Source organism: Athene noctua, chromosome 2 (genome assembly GCF_965140245.1).
Source record: "Athene noctua chromosome 2, bAthNoc1.hap1.1, whole genome shotgun sequence".
Taxonomy (NCBI): domain Eukaryota; kingdom Metazoa; phylum Chordata; class Aves; order Strigiformes; family Strigidae; genus Athene; species Athene noctua.
In genome coordinates, this window is record NC_134038.1 from 110115252 (window position 1) to 110142035 (window position 26784).

General features: G+C 38.4%; 1 protein-coding gene across 3 annotated transcripts in view; it reads right to left on the reverse strand.

Moving 5' to 3' along the window:
- The window catches only part of PRKAG2 (protein kinase AMP-activated non-catalytic subunit gamma 2), a 221645-nt gene that overhangs the window by 18541 nt on the left and 176320 nt on the right, over positions 1 to 26784 (reverse strand). For all 3 annotated transcript variants that reach the window (XM_074899883.1, XM_074899884.1, XM_074899885.1), the window contains one exon: positions 13666 to 13775. In XM_074899883.1, the coding sequence (XP_074755984.1) occupies positions 13666 to 13775 (110 nt within the window). The remainder of the gene's footprint in view (positions 1 to 13665; positions 13776 to 26784) is intronic.

Below are 26784 nucleotides of genomic sequence, written 5' to 3' on the forward strand. Positions count from 1 at the left end.
TATGATAGCTAGTGTCAAATGATGTTTGACAGAATCTCCACTTAGACTCTACTTACTGTTATAATGTAGCAGTTTCAATTTCTAAAAGTTAGTAAGACTTCTACTCCGGACCAGAACACATCACCTCTGCCTACACTTCAGCAATTTCCAATGATTGTTTCAAATACATGGTGTTATATTACTGTACATGAATGCCAATCTTTAAGATTAGACTTCTGAAAGCAATTCATATTTCTTGCTACATCTATGCAGCCCAACTGCTTTCTCTCTGACCACAAGAAGCAAATCTAACCTCCTGACCTCAGCAGATAACGGTTTTCAGAGCTGCCTCCTGACTTTACAAATGCTTCTGCCATATCATCAGCAAACAGAAATAATGATCTGCTTAACAACCATCACCCTTAAACTGCATTAAAACTATAGAAGCCATATAGGGAAAAAAATACCCAGGACCACAGATAAGACCCTAAAATACACACCATGTAGTACTTCATCTAGCAAATGGTTAAATAGAAAGGTCCTCGAGGTATTCAGCCACCTCACTGACACATGGAGTCGGGTAAAACAAACATTACCAAATCCACCACAGGAGCATACTAACTCATAAATATGACTGAAACCACAAAGACTCTCCAGGCAGACACATGAAGTGTCCCACATAGCAGAATCACACTTAACAGTTAACACAGCAAAACCTAACAGCAGTGAGCTATTTGGGGAGCAGGTAAGACAGAAGTGAGTTCACACAGACTAACTCCACCTTCAGGCAAAATAAGATCTAACCATTCTTTATCAAGAGAGGAAAGTACACTTAAACTGCCTAAAACTGAGAGCCTTCAGCTTTGCTACCTTTCCATAATAGGAGCTACCACACCAGTTAACAGTCACTGTCAACTTATGTCTCAAGTCTTCCACAGAAAAATGTTCAAGCTGTATCAAAGCAAGAAGGTAACAGCTGATCTATTAGAGCCAAGGGGAAAACAGCTTTCTTCCAGTAGCAATGATGCAACAAACTGAAGCAAGTTTACAAACTCTGTAACTGATGACCTGGAAAAGCATGTCCACAGCAGAAAAGATGTGAGGAACCAACTATAGGACTTCAGGCAACCTCCAAATTCTTGGTACTACTTCTCAGACACAGTAGCAGCAAACACCACCTAGCACAATAGTGGGTGAGATGGTAAAACTGAGGTAATATTTTGGATTCAGAAACTGTACTTCAAGAAAAACAGTTCCAAATATATACTAGACAAGAAGCTGAGTTTGCAGACAATCCAGAAGGAAGTTTCCTCAAATGATCAGTTCTTGCCCTGATTCTGTTTGATCTAGTTGCAAGTTATTTGTCTCCAAGAACCTCTAGTTAGATGCCATCTTGTCTAGATTTTGGAAGAACCGAGGGCTGCTGAACAGATACAACTACTGAGATGGCTCAGACTTAAATCCTTCATAAAAGACAATGAGTTCAGCTTGGGTATTAGGATATTAAACATCTGATGTAATAAATCACCAAAATTTAGTGAAGAAATACTTAAAACTCATCCCTCTGGGCCATCTTCCTAGACCAGTGTGACATTCCTATTGTTTTCTTCAGTTTTATAGTAGAAAGTGTTATAGTTACTTTTCAAATAACATAACAATGCCATCAGTTCTTAATGCTTATCCCTTATTTGAGTAAGGTAACTACAAAGCAAAAAACCCAACTTAATTCTTATTTGCTAAAACTGCTTGCAAGCACATACACTCATCCACTCACACTTTGGTTTCTGTGGTTTACCAATTTCAGTTGCCCAAAGTACTACTTGGTGGCCAGCCAAAGCACTGGGGTGTGGAGCCGGGCTTCCATCTAGGACATTTAAATGTTTCAGCGATGTTCATGCAGAAAATACCCACAAGGACCTTCCTTTCAGATTATATATAGTTTGTAGCCTTTGAAGATCTCTACCATGTCCCATCTTTGGGCCTCCAACAGCGTTGCTCTTTCTCTGATCTTCAGTGTTGGACTGGCCTGACCTTCACAAAACCATTGTTTGTCAGCCAGATCTCAGCAGATTGCTGCTGTTCAACACCATGTACAAACATTATTTAAACAAAGCACTTTTGTTCTTATTAACCATGTAGTGGTCCTAACGAACACAGTGAACCATTACAAATGGGATTTATCTGCCCAAATTTAGAAGTTGTTCTGACATATATGCTGACCTTGCACATCCATCACATCTCTTCATAGCCAACTGGAGGAAACAGTCATTTCTATGGCATGACTCACCAGCCTTAGACAGGGATTAAGTTGTATACCACAGATGCCCTTTCCTCCCTCACTGACTGTAAGATGCCTAGACATTTACAATTGGATGAGGAATCTCACTTTATATGACTACTTGTCATCTCCAACATTCTGCCTCTTAAGTAGAAGGGTCATATTACAGCAAAGGAACACAGCAACTGAAATCCTACATGTATCATAGATCACCTCAACAATAGGTGTTATTATCCTACAGTGAGAACATGAACAAGCTTTTCTTCCTACAGGAACTCATGACACTGCCTGTGAATATGCTGAATAAAAGAACTCATTTAAGTTAGACAGGACTTCCGGAGATCATTGCTTCTGTAGACCATTCAAGTCTTAAGGAGGACATAGCCTCTTGCAATGTAACAGTCATTACCAAGAAAGATTGAGTTAGACCCATACATAGGAAGTTCTGTTTTTCAGGTAGTAGAATATTTGGAAAACCTTGTCTCTTACAGTTAGTGAGCTCCAAAATAGCTTGATAACCAGGCACTGACACCAAAAACGGTGGTAGCAGACAGAAAGTTTGACCAGACTACAGAAAATGTTTTTCTTCAGTGACAGGAAATACTGAAAGGGACACTCCTCATTATGATATACCAGACCAGTAATCTGACAAGCCGTTGCAGAAATGCTCTCTCAATTAAACACCTGTGAATAAGGGAAGCATCTGAAAGGAAAACTGAGGATGAAGCTTGTTTCCAAAAATTCAGCATGTGTACACACACTTCTATCTAGTTTCACCTAACACTAGGTTATGAAAACTGTAACTACATGCCTAAGTGACCAGTGGGTTTCCAACTCATCTTCCAGAACTGTCCCATAAAATAAGAAGGGATTGCTGCTGTTACCATCACTTGTTTCATTTGCCTTGCAAAAAAGGTTCTTGCCCTTGACAAGATGTTGAGAGAGAAAAGCCATCACAGTTCCTGGTGCTAAAGCATCAGAGCTGAGTAGAATGCTCCTGTGCTGAAAGATACACAACTCAGCACCATTGTCTCAATGCCAAATTTAACTTGGAAAAGCTGCAAGGTAACAGAGGTAAGAATCATAGCTATAGAACACCTTCAGGTATGCTAGTACCAAGCAAGAGGATGATGCAAAAGACCAGTAGCATGGACAGTGTTAAAAAGATCTGCCAGAACTTCTGTGGTACTGCTACCATGCAATGGCAAGATGATAAACATGCACGTCTCCTGACTCATCTTCCACTATAAACCAACACTGGGGCATTAGCTTTACCTGCCTGAAAAGCCCCCAACATAAACCCAAGAAATGTCTACTTTATCAAATCAGAATAGAAAGGAAGCAGGTCTTTCTTATGATTTTTGGCACAGAGGTCCCATAAAAACAGTATCACACCAACTGACCCTTGACGCTTTTATCATGTCTGATTCCTGATGAATGGATGCTCAAAGGTGAGCTAGAACATCCATTGTCATCTTCACCGGATAAGCTGACAAATTCCCAGTCTGGTCTCATGATGATTTTTAAGGGCTACAAAGCTTAGAAAATTCACATGTGGACCAAAGTATTAATCACTAAGAAACAATAACCCTTTCTAGCATAACTACAAGGTTTGATAAGTAGCTGAAAAGGTTGCAAGAGGAAGACACTCAGTCTTAGCAAATTAAGTAAGACCATCTGAAGAAGTACCGGAAAAGGTTAAACTCCTATGGTCATACACTCACATGCTCTGAGTATGAAACAGCAAAGCATGGAGTGCCTTCTCAATGGGTCCCTTGTAAAGGGATTTTCCATTTTCAAGGGATAACAGCATATATATTTTCACAATATGAGCAAATATGACAAAGACCCTAGAATACAGTCTTTGTTCTCACTGTTAAGAGTAAGAAGACACCAAAAAAGTTACCCCAGGTCTTCTCTCAGAGGCCAAACACTTTCATTTCAATAGTTCTTACCAAGTAAGCAGACCAAGAGTAGTACAACCGGTGTTTGTTGGAACAGGAAAACTATCAGGCCTCTGCTTGACCTCTGTACTGCATAAAACCTGGACAACCTACACTTTACTGAATGTGTTTAAGAGCCGACTGACTCTCAAATGCTTTTGATGTGAAAATGGGAGGAATGAGGCAACAGTTTCTAGCCCAACATAAACAGGACTAATTTTTTTAAGTAGCATGGCAAGTTCTCTGGCTGTCCAGATGAAATCAGAGTCCCAAACTACTGCATGCTAAGGAAAAGCAAGCCTGATGACCTAGCTGCAGTAAGTCATGTTTATAACATCTTCCCCCTGCCCCCCCCATCACTGGGATTTTAGGTGGTGCTTCTTCTGTATCTGAGGCTGTAATGCAGATCTCATGCAAGAAAGTCATCACTGGTTTTGTGTACTTGTTTGACAATGCAGCTAGTAAAGAGGCAAAACAAGGTAACTAACTACCTGAGTCATACTAACACAGTATCAAATAGGGTACAAGCCCACTCTCAGGTCTAGCAAGTTATAATGTTCTTATCTGAAAAATACTCTTCAACGATGACTGGAGGTGCTCACATTGTCTTTTTCCCCCCTTTATTCACTCTCCACTTCTACTGAAAGTCTTCGGATCCCAGGTAATGCATTATGGTCCACTGGAGAAGGCTAATCACCCAATTTTCACCTGAACATTGGCCTGTGATACAGCATTTGGGAATACAGAGAAAACAAAGTTTGTTGAAATGTTGAAAATACAACTTTGCCACAGAAAGTTCTTTGGGCAACCCTCTTCTTCCACACTGTTAGCATCATCTTCAAAGGATTTATTTCTATGGCCTGAAAATCTCTATAAACTAAATCTCTAAACTAAAATCTCCATCATTCATCCTCAGGTCCCATGACCATCACTTTGATAACACAAAAGCAGTCAAGCTAAATATTCTCCAAATATGTCACGCACTTCTGCTTTGAAGCAATTTACACCCAGATAGCAATGACATTAAAACACCTTCAGCTGAGGAAAAGGCAATTCTTCCTAAATGCAAGATCTGAAAAGCCAAGAGATTTCAAGGAGGTAGACCAATTTTCCAGAGAATCTCCACACCAGCTTTCCAAATGGCCAAGAGGAAACTGAAAAACACATCTCTGATTTGTTATCTGGGGATGACACCTACTATGAGGAAATAGTTAAAGTTCTCACAGAAACTGCTCTCTTTTTTATGGGATTATTTCTCAAAAAGTGGCTAACAAAACACTGGGAAGGTTAGTAAGCATTAACTTGCAATTCCTTTTTTTTTTTTCTTCTTCAAATAAAGCTGTAATGTCCAACCCAGACATCTTTCTAAGTTACAGAAAACTACAGACCTGTAAAGGAGATATTTTGAGAAGTTCAAAACCTCTTTTATAGTACATATATGTATAGTTCAGTGTTTTTATAAATTGGTTTGTCTGGAGAGACTAAACCAGTATGCATTTGCAAGACTACCACCAACTATCTCAGCATGATGACTGTCGCATTCAAATTTATTTTCCAATTATCTTCTTCTTTGGTCTATGAATTTGGTAGAAGCATTTCCTCCTTGAAGGACTATACCTTTAAAAAAAAAAGGCTACTTAAGTACTTAACAATAAAGACTTTTGCCTAGAGCAAGGGCCAAGCAGGTCTTAAAGAGAAGAATTTCCTCCTTTACCTCATCACACCCTCAAGTAAAGTAGAGAAAAACTGGAACAAACCTGTTATTAACTGAGATGCTATATTTGCTGTAACATCTGAAAAGCCCCAACCAACAAACATCCGCAGCTCCTCCAGCTCATGTTTAATTTTGGAAAGATTATATGAAACCAGATCAAAATTCAGGTCTGTTCTCTATTCACAAGAGATGGAAAGGGAACACTCCTGATACATGATGTACTACTATTGGCCATAGAGTGCTTAGTAAAATTTAAAAGCTGATGAAGTAATACCATTCAGACCCAAAGCAAACCCCAGAAATAGGTAGTATCTTATCCTCAAATTGAAGTATGTAGGCACATGTTCTAGTTTTCTCCCCAGAGAGCAGGTACTATGTCCATATGCAAAGTCCTCCCCACACCACATCCACATGAAAAGGTGCCAATCTAACTGAAGACACCCAACAGACCTCAACTGACACTCTATGTCAATATGCCCATATTGTAGCTGGCAATTAAGGGCTCTCCTCTCCCTCTAACACCACACAAGCTGATTTAATCAGGACCTCTTCTATACAGCCACTGGTCCATGATTAGTCAACTCTGTTATTCCATCTCAGTAAGGTACTCAGCTGATACTAACTTCCACCTGGTGTCTGAGTGGAGCCTAAGCATTCTAGTTAAAAAAAAAAACAAAAAACCACAAACAAAACAAAAACCCCAAACCACAAAACAAGAAAAACCCAACACAGGACAACTCTGCTTTCTGGGGAAAAGCAAACAAACAAACCACTTCAAGCCAGAATTTCTGCTGCTAGATTTCAGGCCACAATGGGCTAAAAATAAGACATTAGCCTCACAGGCAGAGCCACTTGGAAGGGTACAGAAATTCTTTCACAGATTTAATATCTTACCAGAAAGAGTGGCAGGGCAGAGAAGGCAAGAAGAATGATGCGTGACTTTCACTCAGCCAAGCACAAACACCTTATTTACACCCTGTGTAGATGAAGAAATTTCTGATTAATTGGTACAATGAATTCACATTATCTTCCTCCAAGATCCAGGAATGAATGTTTCCTATTGGTTTTAAGACCTGCAGGAATTAAGCTCTTATGCTTGTTGTATACAAGCAACATAAGCAGCTCTGGAAAAAGAGTCTTCCCATATTATGATACTGATTTCAGTCTGATCTCAATGAAAGGAGCTTTTATGTGGCCTGCTCAACTGTCTCAGTCTACATGCCAGTTAGAAGGTAAATTACATTATTCTCTTAGAGTTCTGTGAGATGGGTAAGCAAGGAAGGGTGTTCACACCTCTCAGAAATGCAGACAGTATAGTCGTTTTAAGATTTAGCAACTTTGACAAGGAAAAACCTCAAAGCCAGTTAAGGAACAGTCAGTCCTTCTGTAAAGCTGTGACAACTCTGTTGTGACAGCAGACCAAGAGTCTGCTCTGAGCTTCTGGAAGCAAAATATTCTAGAGCATTCTTCCTGGAAGCCTGATCTATCTCATTACCTTGGAGAGAGGCAACACCCCAGTCAAGAATGACAAGAATAATAAATCCATTTACTGAATAGTCAGCACAAGGAAGAAAAATACAAATCCCCTTTCGTTCTTCTAATGTGGAATCCATTGCATGTTCTGCAGAAGTTAGAAGTTATACTTACGTCCAGCTTGTTGAACCACTAGGGAAGTTTCCAGAAGATTATTCCAAATATTTTTCTATTTCTGTGGTAGAAAATTAAGTATTTGAACTCCTACTAGTGTGTGACAGTTACTGATAAAAGCCTACATTGGTAATAATATCTGGTCCATTACCAACTTATGGCAATTTCTTTAAACAGAAAGGTTAAATACTCTAACCCTCAAATCACACAATTGACCAAGATTTCTTCATGATATAAGAGGAAAGAGTCTTTACGATTCTGAAAGCTTATTTTGATGACTGCTTCCACATAAACATGATTTTTATTAGTTTCTGAAGTAGTAGTGCTGGACAAATACTTTTAAAACAGCTTCAAGGTCATGGTGAGCAAAAGCTACATATGTTTTAGTATTAAAACATAGATTTATTTTTAATGGGTAAGAATATCATTTAGCCAAAGGTCAGACAGAGCTTTTCACCTCACAAGAGCTTATACAAACTTCACAAGACACAGCCACTACATTTGCTAACATACTATTCTTCAGACTGCAGATTGCTGCTTGATACTGAGTGGGGACTCCTGTCTTATACTTACCTTTTACATTCCTCTTGGAAGGTTAATTGCTCTGTGCTACAAAATAAGCTAATTCTTCTCATCTTTATGTAGGCTGGGCAAAGTCAAAACAAATTAATAAATTTGTTTAAAGGTTAGACAAAAATCTGACCTTAAGTAAGATTATAGAGTTGAGCTTCAGAGACTGCTATAAACTAAGTTAGAGCCATTTCCTTAAAAAATTTACAAATAGATTCAGGATGGGAGGGAAAATGAGCTGGTCTCTAAAGAAAACATCACAAAGTCAAAACTACAGTAACAAGGAAAAAAGTAAAGTTACATTAGTAGATTGTCAGACAGACAGAAATAATGCAACTGACAGAATGTGAACAAAGTGCTATATGTTGTTGACATTTGAATTTAATATAGGAATTCCTAAAATTCCTATTTTCCTTCTAAGTACTAATATCAGTTTCAAAGGAAAAGACTGGACTGCTGTGTCAATGTATGTACCTGATACATGTTAAAGCCAACAAACAGAAAGTCGAAACAGATCTGAATGTAACTTCTTTCCCCAAACCATTACTACATTAAGTGCATTAACACTTGTAGAGTACTCAAATACTGTGCTAAAGACACAAGCTGGTAACCAGCAAATCTTCTTTCAGTTCAGTGTTTTCCTGGAGTCTATTATAAAGCTAATCCAGATCCATTTACTGAATAATTAGAATGAAGTAGTGAATGGTCATTCACAGAGTAGCCCTTCAAGGGGACAAACCTCCTAACACCCACAAAGGGGCTGTGAAGTGCTTGTTCTCCTATTGTTTCCATCTTGGGAGATGTGCAAGAGATTAGAATGACAGCTGATCGACTAAGAGCTGCACAGTGTTGCAACTCGCCTAGCCTCCCCACCATCCACAAAGTCAAATTTCACAGGATAGCTCGTAACATCTAATTGTCTCTTGACTCCCTTCCTGGTCAGATCAGACTTAAGTCTCTTTAATCTGTGTCAAGCAAAGATAGTATCTTCTCTTGGAAAAGTGAAAGGCTGAAGCTTGTCACGAAAAAGGAGTATTCATGGGTCACAGGCAGGGGAAAGCCACAGCACTGAAGGGGAGTGCAATGATTTTATAAATATTTATGAGGAGCAGATACTTTACAGGCTAACGTCTATATTAGTAAATGAGAAGGGTGAAAGAACAGTTCACTGTCAGTTTAAATCAAGAGAACTGTGCCAGTTAGCACTCTCACAGACAGTATCTTCCATTCTCAGGGTTCAGTACGGGCTAAGGACCATTTCAGGTAGGCAGACTAGATGCAGACACTCTGTTTCAGGGGAAATATAAGCTAAGCTATACAAAGGCAAACTGAGCTGTGCCAGTTGGCATCAGGCAGGTAAGCAAACCTTGGCTCAGTACATTTTATTTATTTAATATAGACATTGCTCAAATCTGGGCCAAGTGGCACATTCTCCAGCTGAAGCACAGCGCAGTTCTCCCTCACCTTACAATCCGATGCCTAACAGAAGTGCATGAGATATACCACTGTTTTCACAATAGCCAAATGTAATACCAGTTGCACAGGTGTATTCTTGACATACAAGATCAGACTGGTGTGCTAGCACTAGCAGCAGCAAGATGTTAGGTAGCTGCTGTAATCAAGAGGCCCCCATGCCCTCTGACTGACAAATAAGCAGGACTGAAGAGACTGTCAGCCCATTCCTCCTCCTTTTTAGCTACTATTTCTGCTAAGGCCTTCTTACTCTTTCCAATGTAATGGCATCTTACCACCTCCTCCATTATTCAGAGTTAAAACAAGATTCCTTACAAATCTTTACACTACATCCCTCAAAGACATTGAGACTAAACATTTACTTTTATGAACAGATGTTTCTTCAGCAGTATGACTTGTGCCACAATATATAAGTTAACATCTCCAGTTTTCCCACAGCTAAGAACAGTTTTAGAATACTTTCCACAGTATCTCATGAATAACTTTCCAGGACAGAAACACATGACATGTGCTGTGATGGCTGACCAGTAGAGGGAGATGGGATACTATAGTCAAAAATCCAACAACAGAATCTTTCAAAGGATGCCATTAGAATGTATCACAGATACATTTTTAGTTCTTCTTCCAATAATTGCTAACTTATATTAAAGGAGGCAAAAAGTGAGCTCTTGTATGCTCTGTTTTAGCTCTAGCATTATTAAAAACCTGGATTCAAATCTTTGGAAAACTCTTTCAAGGCACCAGGCATGGGGGTTTTTTTAGTTTAGTTTTGTTTTTTTAAGAACTAGTATAAACACTGTTGTAGGTAGGAAACAGATCCAGGAAAGACAAATATCACAGATGCTGAATGTTTCACAAAGCTGCATACTATGTTTTCAAAGTAAGAACTCTATACAAAGTCCTGAAGTACTGGAAAACAAGTGATTTATATGTTTAAACTTAAAACATAAAAAACATTTTATAAGTTTACCCTTACTGGGTACATTCTCCACCATGTACTTATTCAGCTGTTTAAAAAAAAAAGATATTCTATTTTTATATTCCAGACACATGTATGTGCACCAGCCACACTGATGAAGTTGAAGAAATATAATGTGTTCTGAAGGTACATAAGGTAGAACATTAATACAGGGTGCTAGGTAAAGAACTACAAATGGAAATACTGTAGAAAAGTTTTTGGAAGACCTATTAGCAGTGTAGCCCAGGATGAACAGTCAGATCAACCTGTTAAATGCTCTCTTAAATAACCCTGTAACTCACTGGCTTTGTAAAACCTAGGAAGTTGGAAGACAGTGCCAATACTGGAAGAGGACTACTGCTTTACAATAATTTTATGACTGTATAAATTAAAGAGCAATGCAACTGGGATTAAATGTAATGGTGTAAAGTCCAAAAAATGCAGTTTGGAGAAACAAACCCCAACCTCCTCACCAGTAATCCAGGTTCAAGATATGGTCCACAGTTGTCATATACTAGAATCTGAATGAGTAACTACAGACACCCCTTCTACCACCACTGCTTTCAAATACCTGGACAACCAGACTGAGAATATGATCCCATGATCACAGACCAAGGTATGCCTTGTTTTAATTCAATTGTAACCCATGACCATCATTATGGATCCCAAATAAGACAGGGATTTTGGTGGAGTGTTGGTGAAAGTTTTTCCATCACCATTAAGTTACCTGGCAATTCCTTAATGGTGAAAATTCACAAGGTTCACTCACCCACACTCTGCTTCTCCAAGTATTACTTCACACTGGTTTACCAACTGGAGATGAAACTCTTAGCTTCTTTACATTAATAGCATTATCTCAACACAGCAATGAAAACTGGTATCTGGCATGATTTTATTTAATTCATCAAGAGATCTGGGGAATCCAAAAGGAATGGGTAAACTGTCCCAATGGCCCCAAGATTAACTGGTTCATGGAATAAAGAAAATTAATCTTTCCAACTGCAGCAGTGACCAAGCTCAAGCCTTTGACCCAGGTGACCACTGACAGCCGAGAGAACTCAACAGGTTATAGGTCATGCCAACAAGCTGCAGGTACTAATTCCCAACAGATTATCTCATAGTACGAGAATAAATGTCCCCTAGAATTAAAAGGAAGCTAAAAGTCTTTTAGAAGGGCTGAAAGCGTCAGTGAAGACTACCATCCCAAATTAGATTTTAGTCTGAAGTTGACAGCCATTCTCTCTTATGAGCAGAAGAAAGGAAAAGCTGCAGTACTTCCCCTCTGAGATGGTGGAAAAGTCACCACAATCAACCTCCCAAAGAAGCAAGCTTCTGAGAGACAGAGAAAGAAATCTCTGAAAAGGAATATGGCAAACAGTATTCATTAGTATTATGTCTAAATATAACAGGTACTCTTCATTAGAGTTTACAGTGCTTGCACAATCAGAGTCCATGTGACTGGTAAAATTCAAGAACAGATGCAGTTGAAAGACTACATCACAACAGTCAAGAAGTGCAAAGAAAATCAACAAGGTGAACATTTAAACTCTGCAGGAGTAATGTCTATGCTTGAAAACTCTTCCTCTAAGACTACATGCCACCTTTTTCCATCATCACAATTGGGTGTCTTTGCACTCCAAAATACTGCATCCAGTAAAGCACATGGAATAACCCTAGGGAAGTGAAAGTGACTGTTCCATTGATAGCAAGGTGCTTAAGGATAAAGAGTTTCCAGTAGAAGCCTGGCTTTCTGGGTATAGGAGGAAATAATCTGACATGAGACACTGGTGACCAACTGTTAAGTTCAGCAGTGACTTCTTGGCTACCAGATCAGTTAGCAGCAGGAGGTCCTCTGGCACACCACTAATCTTAAACCATAGCCCTGTTCAAATTTTAACATAGTAGTAGTACTGGATAGGATACTTACCTTTAAGGACTCCAGCCAAGGTATCAGAAGCAACACACGGAAGCTTTAGTGTGCTTAGAGTCTAAGTCAAGAGATGAAGGAAACTCCCTCACTAGTGAGATGCCTGGATAATTGGAAAAGTCCAGTACTGGTGCTTTTTTTTTTTTTTTACTGAGCAGTACTGAAGTTCCAGTGCTTTGAGTAATGCTGCAGAACTCAAGAAGGATGCTGTTGGTCATTGTACAATCAGATTAAATATGCGTGCAGTGCTCTTGATCCACTCCTTTCCTTTGCCTTGTTGGGCAGTGTAGGCTTTCCAACTTTTACATCATAGCACTCAATCTAGTATTATATATGATTATCTGATACGCAAGATGGTTCTGTGAACATTTTGGAAATAAGTATCTATTATAAGATTGCTTCTGACTGGAAAGCTGAAGTCTGAGCAGTACATTCCAAAATTACTTAATGGGCTTAGTTAACCCAGAATAGGAGGATCTTTAAAAGGAGAAACATATATCAAAACAAACAAACAAACAAACAAACAAAAAACAAAAGCAAGCCAAACAACACCAACTGCAAAATCCAGGAAACAAAAAGAAAGCCACAGCTTTCTACCACACTGCAGAACAGATTAATCTGTTTCTATAGCAGGCAGCTAATGCCTTCTTTTGGCAAACAAACTCTTCAAACAGAGCCAAGAGCCTAGCAGATGATTTACTGATTAAAAGCAAAATAAGAACCTGAAAACAAAAATTTTCTGGAGAATGTAGTAATTTGCATAATTAAGCCATCCATTTTAGTCCTAAATTGTCTTACCAATATAGTGGGAACAGGCTCAGAACACCTGGATACTCTAGCTATTGCACAGGGATCTTTACGTAATGTCTTTATGTAAACTCTGATTAGCCATGAAGAAGCCAATAAAAGTTTGGGCTCATCTGAAAGTTTAGATAGTGATTTCAACTGCAAAACAAATTATATCCATTTTTTCCATTCTGCTAGGAAGTCCTCTTCCAGCACCTCCTCTAGTAAAACACGAAAGATACAGTTGAAACAATATGGTTTTGTACAGTCAAAGCAAAACATTATGGGAGAATTTCTCTTCAAGACATCAAATTTAATTTAACGCTCAGGAAACACTCATTTAAAGAAAATGAACTGCAAGCAAAGGCAGACTGAAAGGAGAATACTCACTTGTAGCGTAGTGTCGAAAACAACAAGCTTAGAGCTTGTTGGAACAATGTCATAACACTTGTGTGACCTCATGAATCTCACATAAATGTCACTTTCCGATTCTTCAAGTGCTGTAAGTAAAAACATTATGTTGTTTTATTTAAGTAACCTTTAAAAAAGTAAAAAACATGCCATATCAAAACTAAACACCACTGCAGAAGGACAACCCTAAAGCAAAACTCAAATTCACACTTTCAGATCTGGACAGTCATAGTGCTGCATCTTGCATTTCAGACTCATCTTTCCTTTCAAATTAAATAGAACAAAGACAAAACGCATTGTTCTTCCTTGATGAGAAAGGACCTCCATACTGAACAGTTATATTTTTTAAAAAATACCTTTTTCTAACAGCAAATTCTTGGAATATGCATCTGAACTCCAGTTATTTAGGCTTGACCAACTCAAGCTCCTTCTTAAATTAGTATTTCTCCGATCTCATGTCTGTCCAGTCCACTTTTCTCATAGCAATTTTGTATTTTCTAAAGAAGCAGCAGGCAAGTTATACAACCAGTTCCATTCTCTTGAAGCTACTTCACATACAGCATCACGAATCCAACACTTTGTTTATAAAAACAGTGTTAGTATCCACTTGGTTAGAATGACCTCAGTGTGGCATGTCTGTAGCGAGGACATGCAATTCAGTCCATATTAACTTAAACCTACTTTGCATTTTTCAGAGTTTAAACACGTATCCATTAGTTCTTCAGGTCTGCTCAGGTTAACTTTTTTTTTTTTAAAGCAGTTTGTCCCTCCATTCTTTACAGCAGGTACCTAGAACTTAGTCAAGGTTAACCCCTTCATCAGATATACACCTTTTAGACCCTGTAATAATGTACAGAAACTTAATCAGATGTTAAACTTCTGAAGAGTAGGGACAAAAAGAGAAAAACCAAGAAAACTTGGAAATACCTAGTGATCACTGAAGAACTTCATGAAACTAAAAACCTCAAAATCCTTGTTCACTACATTTGCTCAAAATCAATCATCTAGCACTGGACAAATTCTTTGTCACTTCCACAGTGGAACAGCACAGCTTCTTTAGTCTGAATCCACAGAATCAAAGCTGGACCTCCCCTGCAAGAGGCTACTCTAGGATACAGGCAGTCTCTTCTACATACTAAGCAACTCCTTCATCTCCAACTCTCGCTCCTCTAAAGAAAAAAAAAAAAAATGGCTGGATTTATATTCCTTCAAAGGCCAGGACCAGAAGTGAAAATAGCAGGAGCTAAGAAAAATTAGTAAGACATTAGTAAACCATGTGAGCAAACTGATGGGGAAAGGACTAGGCAGACAGACTTGGACAATGGTGGTGGGAATTAACCTGTAGGAGATGATCCCAAAGGGGAACTAGAACTGACTCATCAAGGGCATGTATAGAAGAGGTTAAAAAGGTGACAGAGAAACCTTTATATAACTGCATAATATACTAGCATCTTATCCTCTAACCTCTGCAATAGCATAAACATCTACTCTCTGTACAAGATTAATTTAATGACCCTGCGATTACAGCGAGCTGTTGGGGGGTTTTTATTGGGTTGTTTTGTTGTTGTTTTTTAAAACATATAAAATAGAAGGGGGGGGGGGGGGGGAATGAGACACTAAGCATTAAGAACAATACTACAAGAAAATTTAGATGACATACCAAGAACTCTGGTCTTTAGGAAGTTAAGGTTGCTTCTACAATCACAAATGCAGCCGCTTCGTGCAATATCAGAGTCCTCATTTATTTTAATCTCTACTTTTTCCATGGGACAGCACACAAGAACTGCATTTCAAATGGTAAGTCAATTCACCAGTAAATAAGACTGGCTACTAACATGATGAGTAGCTATTAGAGAGATACTGCACTGTCATGTCTTTCCCCAGCACTACAAAAACTACCACAGTCAACCTATGGAACAGGAAAAAAATAAATTCTCCCAGTTTTACCTCCTGCCTCTTTCAGTAGAAACATTCCAATTGCTGCAGCAAGCAAGACAGTGGTCCAACAGTTCTGAACCACCAGCAGACCAGGTCCATTCTCCATGCTGACTGAAACAGAGGTTCTCCAAAACCTTCACCAAGTACCCAGAAACTACTACAAGCATGTGTACCCAAGGAAGTTACTATTCTAAGTCTGAATCTGTACTTCCTACTGAATAGGTAGCATTGTGACTTTATATACAATTAAATATACTACAGGTAGAAACAAGCATAGAACACCTCAAACAGTCGATAAGCTACAAAACAACCAACTACTTTTAGCTGAAAAAAAATTTACACTCTTAGAGCACATCATTGCTCAATACAGTCTTGCCAACTTACATAATTGTTGGTATCACTACAGCAAGCACAGCAACTGTGAAGCAGGACATGTTGCCAAGTTTAATCAGGTAAGGCTGTTACTAGCAGCCACTCTGTACTGACCAGCACACTATAGGTGTGCCTATATACCTTCCTCTCACCATACACTCTCACTCTCCAAACAATTTTAACTGGACCTCAACAGTCCTCACCCACTTAGAGTGCATGGGATAAGTTAGGTGGTAGCTCACCCTACACTGACTTCCAACTCAGAAGAGGCACCACAAAAGCATCTGCTTCCCAAATGGACACTGGAAAGTTACAATTAAAAATATTCAGAAGCATGAAATAGCTATCTGTGAGCACCGTTTAACACCCATATAAATAGCTAATTCAGATCTTGCTAGAGTTTCCAAGGATCCAATTGTCTAGCTGGAACTGAGGCTTATTTCTCCTGCACTATAAATAAGTATAATGCACTGCTTTATTAATTACTAACTAAACATGCAAAACATAAGCAGCACTGATTGAACTCTTATGTCCTACATGAATTCATCAAGCATCTGTAGGAAAGGATATTTAAGACCTTCTAACACCTTCAAATACCTGGGATTACTAAACAGATGCTGTATCCTAATTCATGGCACAGCTACTGCATGCGCATTATGTATATACAGCTGCTCAAAGGAGAGGTCTCAAGCTGAACTTTTAGCACACCTCAGGGGTGTACTCACACCCATCTTTCCTTCACAGCACAAGTGGATGGGGCATAGGCTTCTTTACAGATCCTCTAACACCCCTCCAGGGGACAAACTTACTGCTTTCGGTTGTGTCCAACCACCACTGTGCTGCAAATACAAATAATGAAATAAAATAACCTTAATGTCCATGAAGATATTTCTACTTTATTACCTATTTATTTTCTAGTTCCAGTCTTACTTGTTTTTCTGAGAAATACTTATCCTTGCTGGCTACAAATAAGTTTCTGCAGTCTTACCCAGTACCTGCAAAGTGGTACTCCCTTCAGATGGACAAGAACAGATGCCTTTCAGCTTGACTTAATCTCACTCAGTTTCTGCATGTCATCTCTGATCTGCATAGGGGATCACTCGCCCAGCATTCAGGGGTTATTTATATGGTGAAAGAATGGCCAATATATAAAGTCAATTAACATATTCAGAGCTCAACATGACAATGCTGTACTACATGAACAAGAGGTGACAAAATCCTTGATCCTGCTTGAGGAACTGACTGAGCTATCCAAAATCAGATTTGCATAAGAAGCCTCTTTTGCAGAAGCCCCAGTTACACTAACTTAATGCTTAAGATCTCCTTTGTGGCGCATCAGTATGACACAGTTTAGGACAAGGACTACATGTTACAGCCCAACTTCTGGGATTAGGGACTTCCTAAGTGAGTCCTCCTTCTCAGAAGCTGAACTGGAGTCACCAACTATGCCAAGCACCATCTGTCCTTGAGATTCCTGTCAATTGTATTCCTTCTCCCTCGGTCAGATGCCTGATGTATGCCTTTCTCATACTGCTGTTGCAACAACTCTTGCAAGGAGTGGGAAGATGGAAAGGCACTAGACAAATTATGATGGTCCTGGCAAGGCAAAAGCAGTTGCAGATAAGCCCTGTGGAATATATTTGATGCCTTAGCTTGGGTCTAGACCAAGACTTAGGTCACTCCCTCCAGCCAAACCTCAGCTTTCTACAGCTCATGATCTGGAAGTTAGTTGGCTCACAGACAGACAAGATTCCCAGCAGGAGGCATCTTAAGGCTGAGCAAGATCAGGGGAGAAGAGTCCACTAATAAAGCAGTTGAATGTGTATTCCCATGTAGGTGTTCACTCATTAAAACTTATTTCTTGAAGATTCATATGAAAGTATATTCTCCATGGGCACCCCCTTTCCTCAAGTCATGTGTGAAGGAAAAAAAAAAAAATAAAAAATCCCCAGTGAAGTTTTCTGCAATTTTTAATAGAGCACAAACAGAAGTCACCTGAAAGGTTACAAGATTTTTTTTTTTTGGACAGTTTAACACCTTGAGAGCCTCATCATACAGCCTTTTACAGAGTAAATGCTCTCTCTGAATCAGTATTTATTCCTACATGTAGAGATCCTTTAAAGAATTGAAGGCCAATCTATTTGTATTTCTGTCACCGTACTCCCAAAACTTATTACTTCAGACCGAATGACTTTTTTTTAAATCCCTTTCACCTACCCTTTGCTGTAACATGAGACATTCTTTAACTTTTTATTTCAGGCAGTAAGTATTATTTACAAAAACATCACAGTTTTGGTTTGTTTGTTTGTTTTTTTAACAGATTAACTATTTAGTGATACTGACTCAGAGATTGCAGTGGGACTTGGTACTAAGTATAACTGTCTATTTAGAGAGCTCTAAGGTAGAACTGTCATCTGAATACTCCTCATAAATGAAAGGGAAACTTCCACAGCATTACTGAAGCCATTTCCTCAGAGATCTACTCAAGATACCTTCAGTTCGACTAATACCTTTGCCACCATGCAAGGTGCTTTTCTACTGTAGCTTTCCCCTCAGAATATCAAGGCCTTCAAAAGAAGAAGAGAAAAAAGAAGCGCCTGCAGATGGAGAACAGGAACATGCAGTAACACACATGGTCAACACATACTGAAAAGCTTCCAAATCCTGCAAGATAAAAACCTACAGAAAGTTCCTCAGAAGTGTTTACTTCAATCCACAGGCCATATTTCTATGCTATGTTCATACTGGATTGGCCCAACAACAAGATCCTGTACCATACATGCTTCCTAATTTTAATATAACATCATGGGCTTTCTTATTTTATATATATAGCTACACTATGTTCCTTGTATTTCTGCACTGGTATCCTGTTACATTTCAAGTTTAGTCTGTGGTCGCAGGAACATTTGAAAGGAAGACATAGGGTTCCTCAGAGACAGCTTTCTCTGATCTGCTTTAAAGAGTTAATTTCATCACAGACCACAATCATGCTGCTGCAGCTCTGTATACCACCCCACTCCTCATGGTTAGATTGAGAGATGTGAGCTCTAGTAATTCTCAAGCATTTGAAGAACATGAAGAATCCTTCTTATGGACCTAAACAACTGTTTGTGTAACTGACACTTCTAAGTTTACTGTGAAGTTAACTGGCAAATTTTAAAAGATCTTTACAAAGCAGGGAAAAAAAACCAGCTGATAGCAGTACATAAGAAATATTACCATCTGTCTAGCTAGGTGAACAACTTAGAGGAAGACAGAAACCACATATATACACAAGAATTTCACCATTCTCCCTGATTTTTAATCAGAGTCTGGGAAACGGCAACTTTAAAAGCTTATTCTTACAGCAGCAGGAGCTAAGCACTCCCAGCACCCAACACTATACTCTTCAGCCTGACTACTATTAGCATAACCATCTTCCCTTGGCCAGTTCAGATGGTGGATAAAAGGAAGTGGGAAAGGGAATAGAAATGTGGTTTTGTGATATTCTCACATGTACTAAATAACCTAGTTACCACAAAAAACATTTTCTTTTCAGTTACTGCACACACACATACCTGTACTTTATGTTACTGCAAGTCACACTCCTATTTTAAAAGTCAAGTAATACACTGAATATCACATTTCAGATGCTAGAGAATTGAAATGTTAAAGACAAAAGACATTTTTCAAGCCAATGTTTACTACAGAACTGATCCAACAGAAATACATTAGATGAAGTTTATTGGTATAATTACATTGATAAACTTTACTAAAAGAGGTGTTATACCAACAAAACCACTCTATACGGTTCTCTTATACCACTTAAGTAAAATAATTAAGTCTTTTGTTCACATAGAAACAAAAGAACTTAGACAACCACATCCTCACAGTGAAAATGGGAATTGGAGAGTTGTCCACATACATCTGGTTTAAGCTGCAATTTAAAAGAGAAAATTTTCACATCTCTAGCCAATCCTCCTTTGCCAGCAAATACAAGATAACTCCACCTTTTCAAAGGCCAGGTCTAAATATATGGCTCCACAGCAGCATAAGCAGCAGCACAGCACAACTGCAGCAACCACTGACTGATTCCTTTGTACTGGCTGCATGGTTCCATTTTCCCCCTCACACGGCTTCTGGATTTATACAGAACTGTTCCACAAGTTGGCTGGAAAAGCTGAATTTGTAACAAGTTACTGGCTTCCTGATAGTGCCAGTTATAGGTCTGTTCAGCTCACAATATGTAGCCATATGGCAAGTAGATTATTCCTGCCCTTTCCTTACACTAGAAGCTATACAGTATAAAACACTACCCTTGCTGTGGCAGCCAGACATTAGATCAGCTTCACTATGTCAAATGGTGCCAGAAGACACAAGGGTGACTAATCACATAAATAAGCCAGTGTGAGTTACCCTCTGTCCCTACTGTTATAGATAACGCTTGGCAGAGTACACAACAGGTAAAAGAGGTCATTAACCTTGTAAATTGTTCTGCTTGCATTTTTATCTGAGAGTTGTCACCAAAACTGGTTATAAAGTTTCTGTTTGCCCCCGTCTGAACTTACTGAATGAGTTCCTTAATATCCATGATAACCTCTCCCACTTTAACAATGCCGGCAACAGTAGTTCTAGTGTAAGTCATTAACACACCTCCTCTAATAGAGCTGAAAAAACATCCTGAAAGGATGTAGTTAACCCAGTCCAAAAGCAACAGTGACAACATAGTAAGAACCAAACTATTCCTCAGATGTCTCTACAAGCTCACCAACAACCCCTGAAACATGACTTTTAAGGGAAATGGAGCCATCTGAATGAAGAAGTGGGGATTCAACAATGTTCCATGAATCGAATGTTCAGGTAGGATTTTACCAGCATTGCTCAGCTAAGGGACAGACAAGAAGCAGATTCTGAATAGGAATCCAGTACTATGCTGTGTACAGTATGCTGCCGTGATCATGAGCAACAGTTTCACTTCAACCTACCTCCTATAACAGAAATAAGACTAATTTGTTAATATTTTACATAGGTTTGAACGATACACAGGCAAATTAAAATGTACATGATATATCCTCTGAAAAGCATGGGAACTGAGGGACTGGGAGAGAAGAACAAGAAACAGCAATTTTGTCACAGAATAATGCAGTAAGAGGGCATGACTTTTCAGTCTGCTGAGCTGTCTGCCAAAGAGCCAAGAACACTGAAAACAGTGGATGAGAAACAATACACCAGAAGCTGAATCAATGTCAGACTGGGTAGGAAAAGAATACTAACATAGTTTAAGAAGGACAAGCACAGAAAAAAAGAAGTGATGTGTACCTTATCATTTGATTTCAGCTTATTCAAGAGGAAAGTTTTCTCAGCAAAAATATCCTAACAAAATAACCACCCATGAATCAGTCACAGGGTAAAGACTGACTGGTAAAAAAGGATGGGAAAAGTGGGAAGAGATGGTTACAAGGATGCCCACTCTAAGTGGCACATGGTAAATTGTCATTAAGTTTTTAGAACATGCTTGACACAACTTTGCAGAGATGGCAACCACGGCGAGCAAAGGACTACTTCCAATTTTAGAAAGGAGAAACACAGACAAGTTTAAACTCTAATGCACAGGAAGGAATATGAAGACAGTGATAGTAGTTGACTATCCTATCATAAGCTGAAGGGATTTCAAATGCAAGGAACCAAAAAGAGAGGATGTAGTGACAGATACAAGATATTTTTCTTTTTCGTTTCTGAAAGCTGCAAAGAGCTTTAAAAAAATCCTGGCAGACCACACATTAAAGTTACACAGTAGTATTATTCATGCAGCCACAGGCTATATGATGTGGATGTTGCAGATTGAACATTTCTCACCCGGATCTAGAGGAATGCATGAGCTGGCAGCTAAAGAAAGATCACAGTAAGTTCACAGATGTAAGATACTCTAATACACTTCCTATCACTGCTTTGTATCTAGAGATCAGTATCAGAAGCTTCTTCAGTGATCCAAGATTAATTCAATTACATATTACAACATGAATACAGGACATGACAAGGAAGAGTAGGATTTTAAGAAGCATGAGTACACAGGGACAACATTAGAGTAAGTCAGCACTACCCTGCTAACTACCTCATCCTACAAATAGGAAGAGAGGGTTTAGAGGTACACAAAACAAAGGGGAGAACAGCTATATTAACAGGTAAATAAAAGCGAGCACAGAAGTGCACACTGTGTCGTTGCTTGAGTCTTCAGAAAAAGGTCAATCATTTCTAATAATTGTGACAAGCTAGAAGAAACCATAACACATCTTAAAACATTTCAGTTCAACAATTATATTCATAATTGCTTTACACTTTCAAACATAACATTCAGGATTGCTTTCATCTACATTTTTTTGCACACCTTTCATTATGTCTTTTGATTTCTAGTGTTTGTGCAACTGTTCAGTCTCTTTAGATCATTAAGGTAGTTCAGATGTTCTCTCCCCTTGTCACAAGGAGTTGCCTGATGCAGAGCCAGCAGGTATTACATGTGTAAACAAGAGTCATCACCCTAGTTAAAAACAACCATTCCTGAACTCTGCAAGTTCATGAAGGAGAAGATACAGTACCAGTCAAAAGGAGAGCCAAACAAATTCAAAACCAGTCAAATTCTTAGGTGTGTATTAAAGCAAGTTATTAAAACCAGTGTTATTTGTAAGCACCTACAAAATAAGCTCATCAAAAGCAAAGAATAAAGCCAATATGGTTGTGTGGAACAGTTCAGCCTAATCAGCTTTTACTCAGGATAAAATGATCAACTGGGTGAAAAAAAATAGGGTGAACAAAAAATAATTTAAAAAATCCACAGTACACCTGAAACACTGACTTCAAAGCAAGCTTGGATACTACTATATGTAGAAGAGATACAGCAGAATCACAAGGGAGCTGCATAACAAGCAATCCTAGCTGCAGCAAAACTAGTAAGATATCTTTTTTTTTTTTTTCAGTGGGTTTGCAAGACTGTATGACAACTGTGTGTTTTTAACAAGATATGTCAAACTCTTCTCAAAGTTTGAACATTTGTGAGGTCCATCTTAAGCAAATCAGCTTGTGCAGAATGTCATGCAAAATCATGCTACATGTCTTTAGCTTTCTACAGGTCACTCTCGAAGAGCTTTTACCAGTAGCTTGATATTTCACAGGGAAAACATCGCAAGAGTCTCAAGAGGATCAGGGCTTCATTTTATCCAGCATTCTCCTTACTGATCTTCAAAACAGGAAGAGAACATGCTTCAAAGAGTTTGCAGGAACAGTTAGAAATTGTTGGAAGACTTTAATCCTCACTATATCTTCAAACTGATTTCATGAGTGGTTTGGAAATAATAGGATCTTTCAGAGAATATCAGATGAGTGAAAATTAGGGGAGTGACTGAGTATCACTACTGCTGAAAGAGAACTATCTGATTTGCTTTGCTATAAGCAGAAATATGGAAGAAAAGGCACAGCTTGCTTAAAGAAAATAATAAGCAAACAAAAAAAACCACCACCCCAGTTGTTAAGAGTGCCATTAACACATTCCAGAAGCTGTTTAGAGAGAACAAAGCAAGCAACCTTAGGACATTGTAAAGACTCCTTTAAAGATCCTAAACACGGAATGAGACAAGTATCCACAACTGCATAAGCACATCCTGCTTTAATGAAGAACAAAAAAGGTTATTAGTTCCTGACAATACTTCAAAAGATCTAGTTTTCTGGTTTTGAGGCTTAAATACCTCCACTTCTTCAAACTTCAGTAGTAGTTTTCTCTTACAAGTCTTAGCTAATACAAATAGCTGCCTGAAACAATGAAAGATTCTGACTGTTTCAATCTTTCTCGTATTCATAGTACACTTCAAAATCCTGCACTGAATTTTGTTTCCCATTTTTGGAGTTAGTAAATCCTAGTAATCGGCTGAGAAGTTAACACTTCTTTTTTACTGTACCTCTCCACTGGCAGTGTGGATGAGCAAATGATTACATGAGGTTTGAGGCAGACAAAAGAAGCGATGGGCAGCTTAAGAAACTTCACATTCCAGAGCTAATCATAGTAAATTATGTTTCTTGTCCAGGCAGGCAGAGAAACTTGTTTACAAGCAAGGGCTGCCTTGTTTAGGGACCAACTGGTAAACAGTATCAGAAGTCCAATGAATACTTCTGAAACAGCCCACTATCACTTAACTTCTAGTCAGAATTAAAAGATTTGTACTTTGAGGAAAGCTACATCACCGTGGTTTTGTGAATAAAGGTAGCAACTTCAGCTTGTAACCTAATCATGCTTTTAAGATTTTCACCACCAAGAATAAGTTGACCTGAACAATTTTCTAAAACATGTTCAAGATCTTCCCTTCACAACAAACATTATGATTCTTCCCTAAGCATCCCAAACAAAGATCTAATTTAAGATGTCGCCTGTCTGGAATGCAGGCACGCTCTTCAAGATTGCGAGACACAGGCCACAAAGCACAAGAAACTAAAAATGGTATTAAGCCTCTGAATATTAGTATCAGCAGCCATACGCTGGAGAGTTCAATTCAAGGAAGCTTTAATTAACAATTAATGAAAAAAATAAACCAGCTTGTATCCTTAGTTACTGGAAGATTGGTAAACAATTTGAACTTTTGCTATTTCTTTAAAGCAAGCATAAGTCCTACTATGTACATAGTTTGCACACACTTTAGAAAAGAGATAGCCATTTAAGTCTTTTAGGAATTAGTTTAAGATCAAACTTAAACAAGCAGCTTAACCAAAATATTATTCACAACACAAGCATTTTCAAAATGAGTACACAGCATCACAAGCCACAGTCATATCCTTACTCAACAGGGCTAGTATTTAATCTTTAGGAGACCTTCCACGGAAGACTAACAATCTAAACTCAAAGCAACATTTATATAATGCTTTAAGGAAGAAATAAATTTTTAGGCTTAAGTCTTAAGGACTTTGGACTATGTTTGCTGAAGAAACAGTTTTATCAGGTCTGATAAACTGTTCGTCTCAAATCCTGAATTACTGTTTACTGTATCTTAACTTCAAGCTTTTTAATAATTCAGTGTTTACATTTTCATTTTTCTCTAGTCTCCCCTTAGACGTTTCTTCCTCCCCCCATGCATGCCAACATTTTCTAAATAGCTATTATTACAATTTCTTATTAGAATTTATGAATCTGTATGAACACTTTAACAGATTATGAAGTGTTCTGTTTTAATAATACCACTTAAGAGATTTGCCTAATGACAGGCATAGCTTGAAGCTATACAGAAAAATAATTAGCAGTTTCCTAACTAAAGTAGGTGAGATCCAACATACATTCAGGACAGTACATTTGGATTCATTTTTCTAGTACCTAGTTTAGAAGTTCTATTGATCCATTCCCTATACCACAGATTAACTGCAACTTCATCCAAAACTGATCTTCCTCTGAAATCATACTATGTCCATACAGAACACTGTTGGGTTTTTTTGTTTGGTTGGGGTTTTTTGCTTTGGTTTTGGGGGTGGGTGTTTTGTTTGTTTGTTCAATTTTAAAAGGAACTGACCCAAACATTTGGTAATTCAACAATCTGGGAATTCAAGCAAGACTATGGCAGGAGAGATACACATAACTGCTTGTGTAGAGCAAAGCATCCACCCTTTGCACTGTGGCACTCAGGAGTTTTCTATTAAAAGCAAGCACACAATCCCTTTTACTGAGTGATCTCGCTCCATCCTGAAGTGATTCAGAGCATTAGAAGTCTATCCTACAAATTCACTCCTACAGTAACAATGCTGGAACTTAGAATACTATTTCAAAGCTTATACAGGAAGAGTTTATATCCATTTGTTCTTGTGCCAACGTTGTTCTTCAGTTAATTTTCCTTCTTGGTGTTTACCCCCTTCCCACCCCTTACAGGATGTTTTCATACATACAGCGTTATTCGTTCTTGGCTTTCCTTCTACTAATATAAATGAGCAAAGCCTTTTAGTTTCCTCCTTTAATACAAGTTCTATATTCTTGGTCTCATGAACGGCCCTTCTCTATGCCTATCCCAGTTTGCTCCCTCCTCCAGCACTTCAGTATCTTCTTCCTCTGTAGTCTTTATTTACATCAGTAGAAATTCAATCAAACCAAGCAACAGAAAAGAATACCCCAGTGTAAGGAAAATGGTAGGGGAAAAAAAGTTTTATTTTGTTTCTTAAAATGCCCGGTGTCAGAACTAAATACTCAGTCACCATACACAAAGCAAAATACTGCTCAAAAAAAACCCTTTAAAAACCACTGTAAAGGGAAAAAAAAGAAAAAAAAATAAATCACATCACAAATAAAATCACTGGTCTACAGCATATGAAAACTGCTTTTTAGTCAAAAGGCAGGAGCACCATTTAACTTCTGCCACAGTCAAAACTGGCAAGTTTACCAAACTGGTTCACATAAAACAGCAAAATCCATATAAAATTCAGTAGAGGAGCAAAGAATCTAACAAGTTAAATTTATTCAAAAAGGATTTGAAAGCTACCTTGAAGATATCCATATCCTATTCAAAAACCTCACAGATGTAGCTTACTCTTAGAAGGACAGGGTTATTTAAGCTTTCCAAAGGTCTGTCTAGATGCCAAGCTGGACACTTAAAAGTCAAATTCAGCTTTGCTCTAATACAGTTACTCGTATTTGCATTAAACTGCTTTGGCTGTATGTTAGACCAGTCATTGGTGCAATCCTTCCACAGAAGGATTTTCCCCTAAACTCCCCGATTTTCCTTTTGTCAGTCTTCTCTACTCATAGAAGAGCCACAGTAAAGCCCACCACAACATGCATCCAAAGGCAAACAG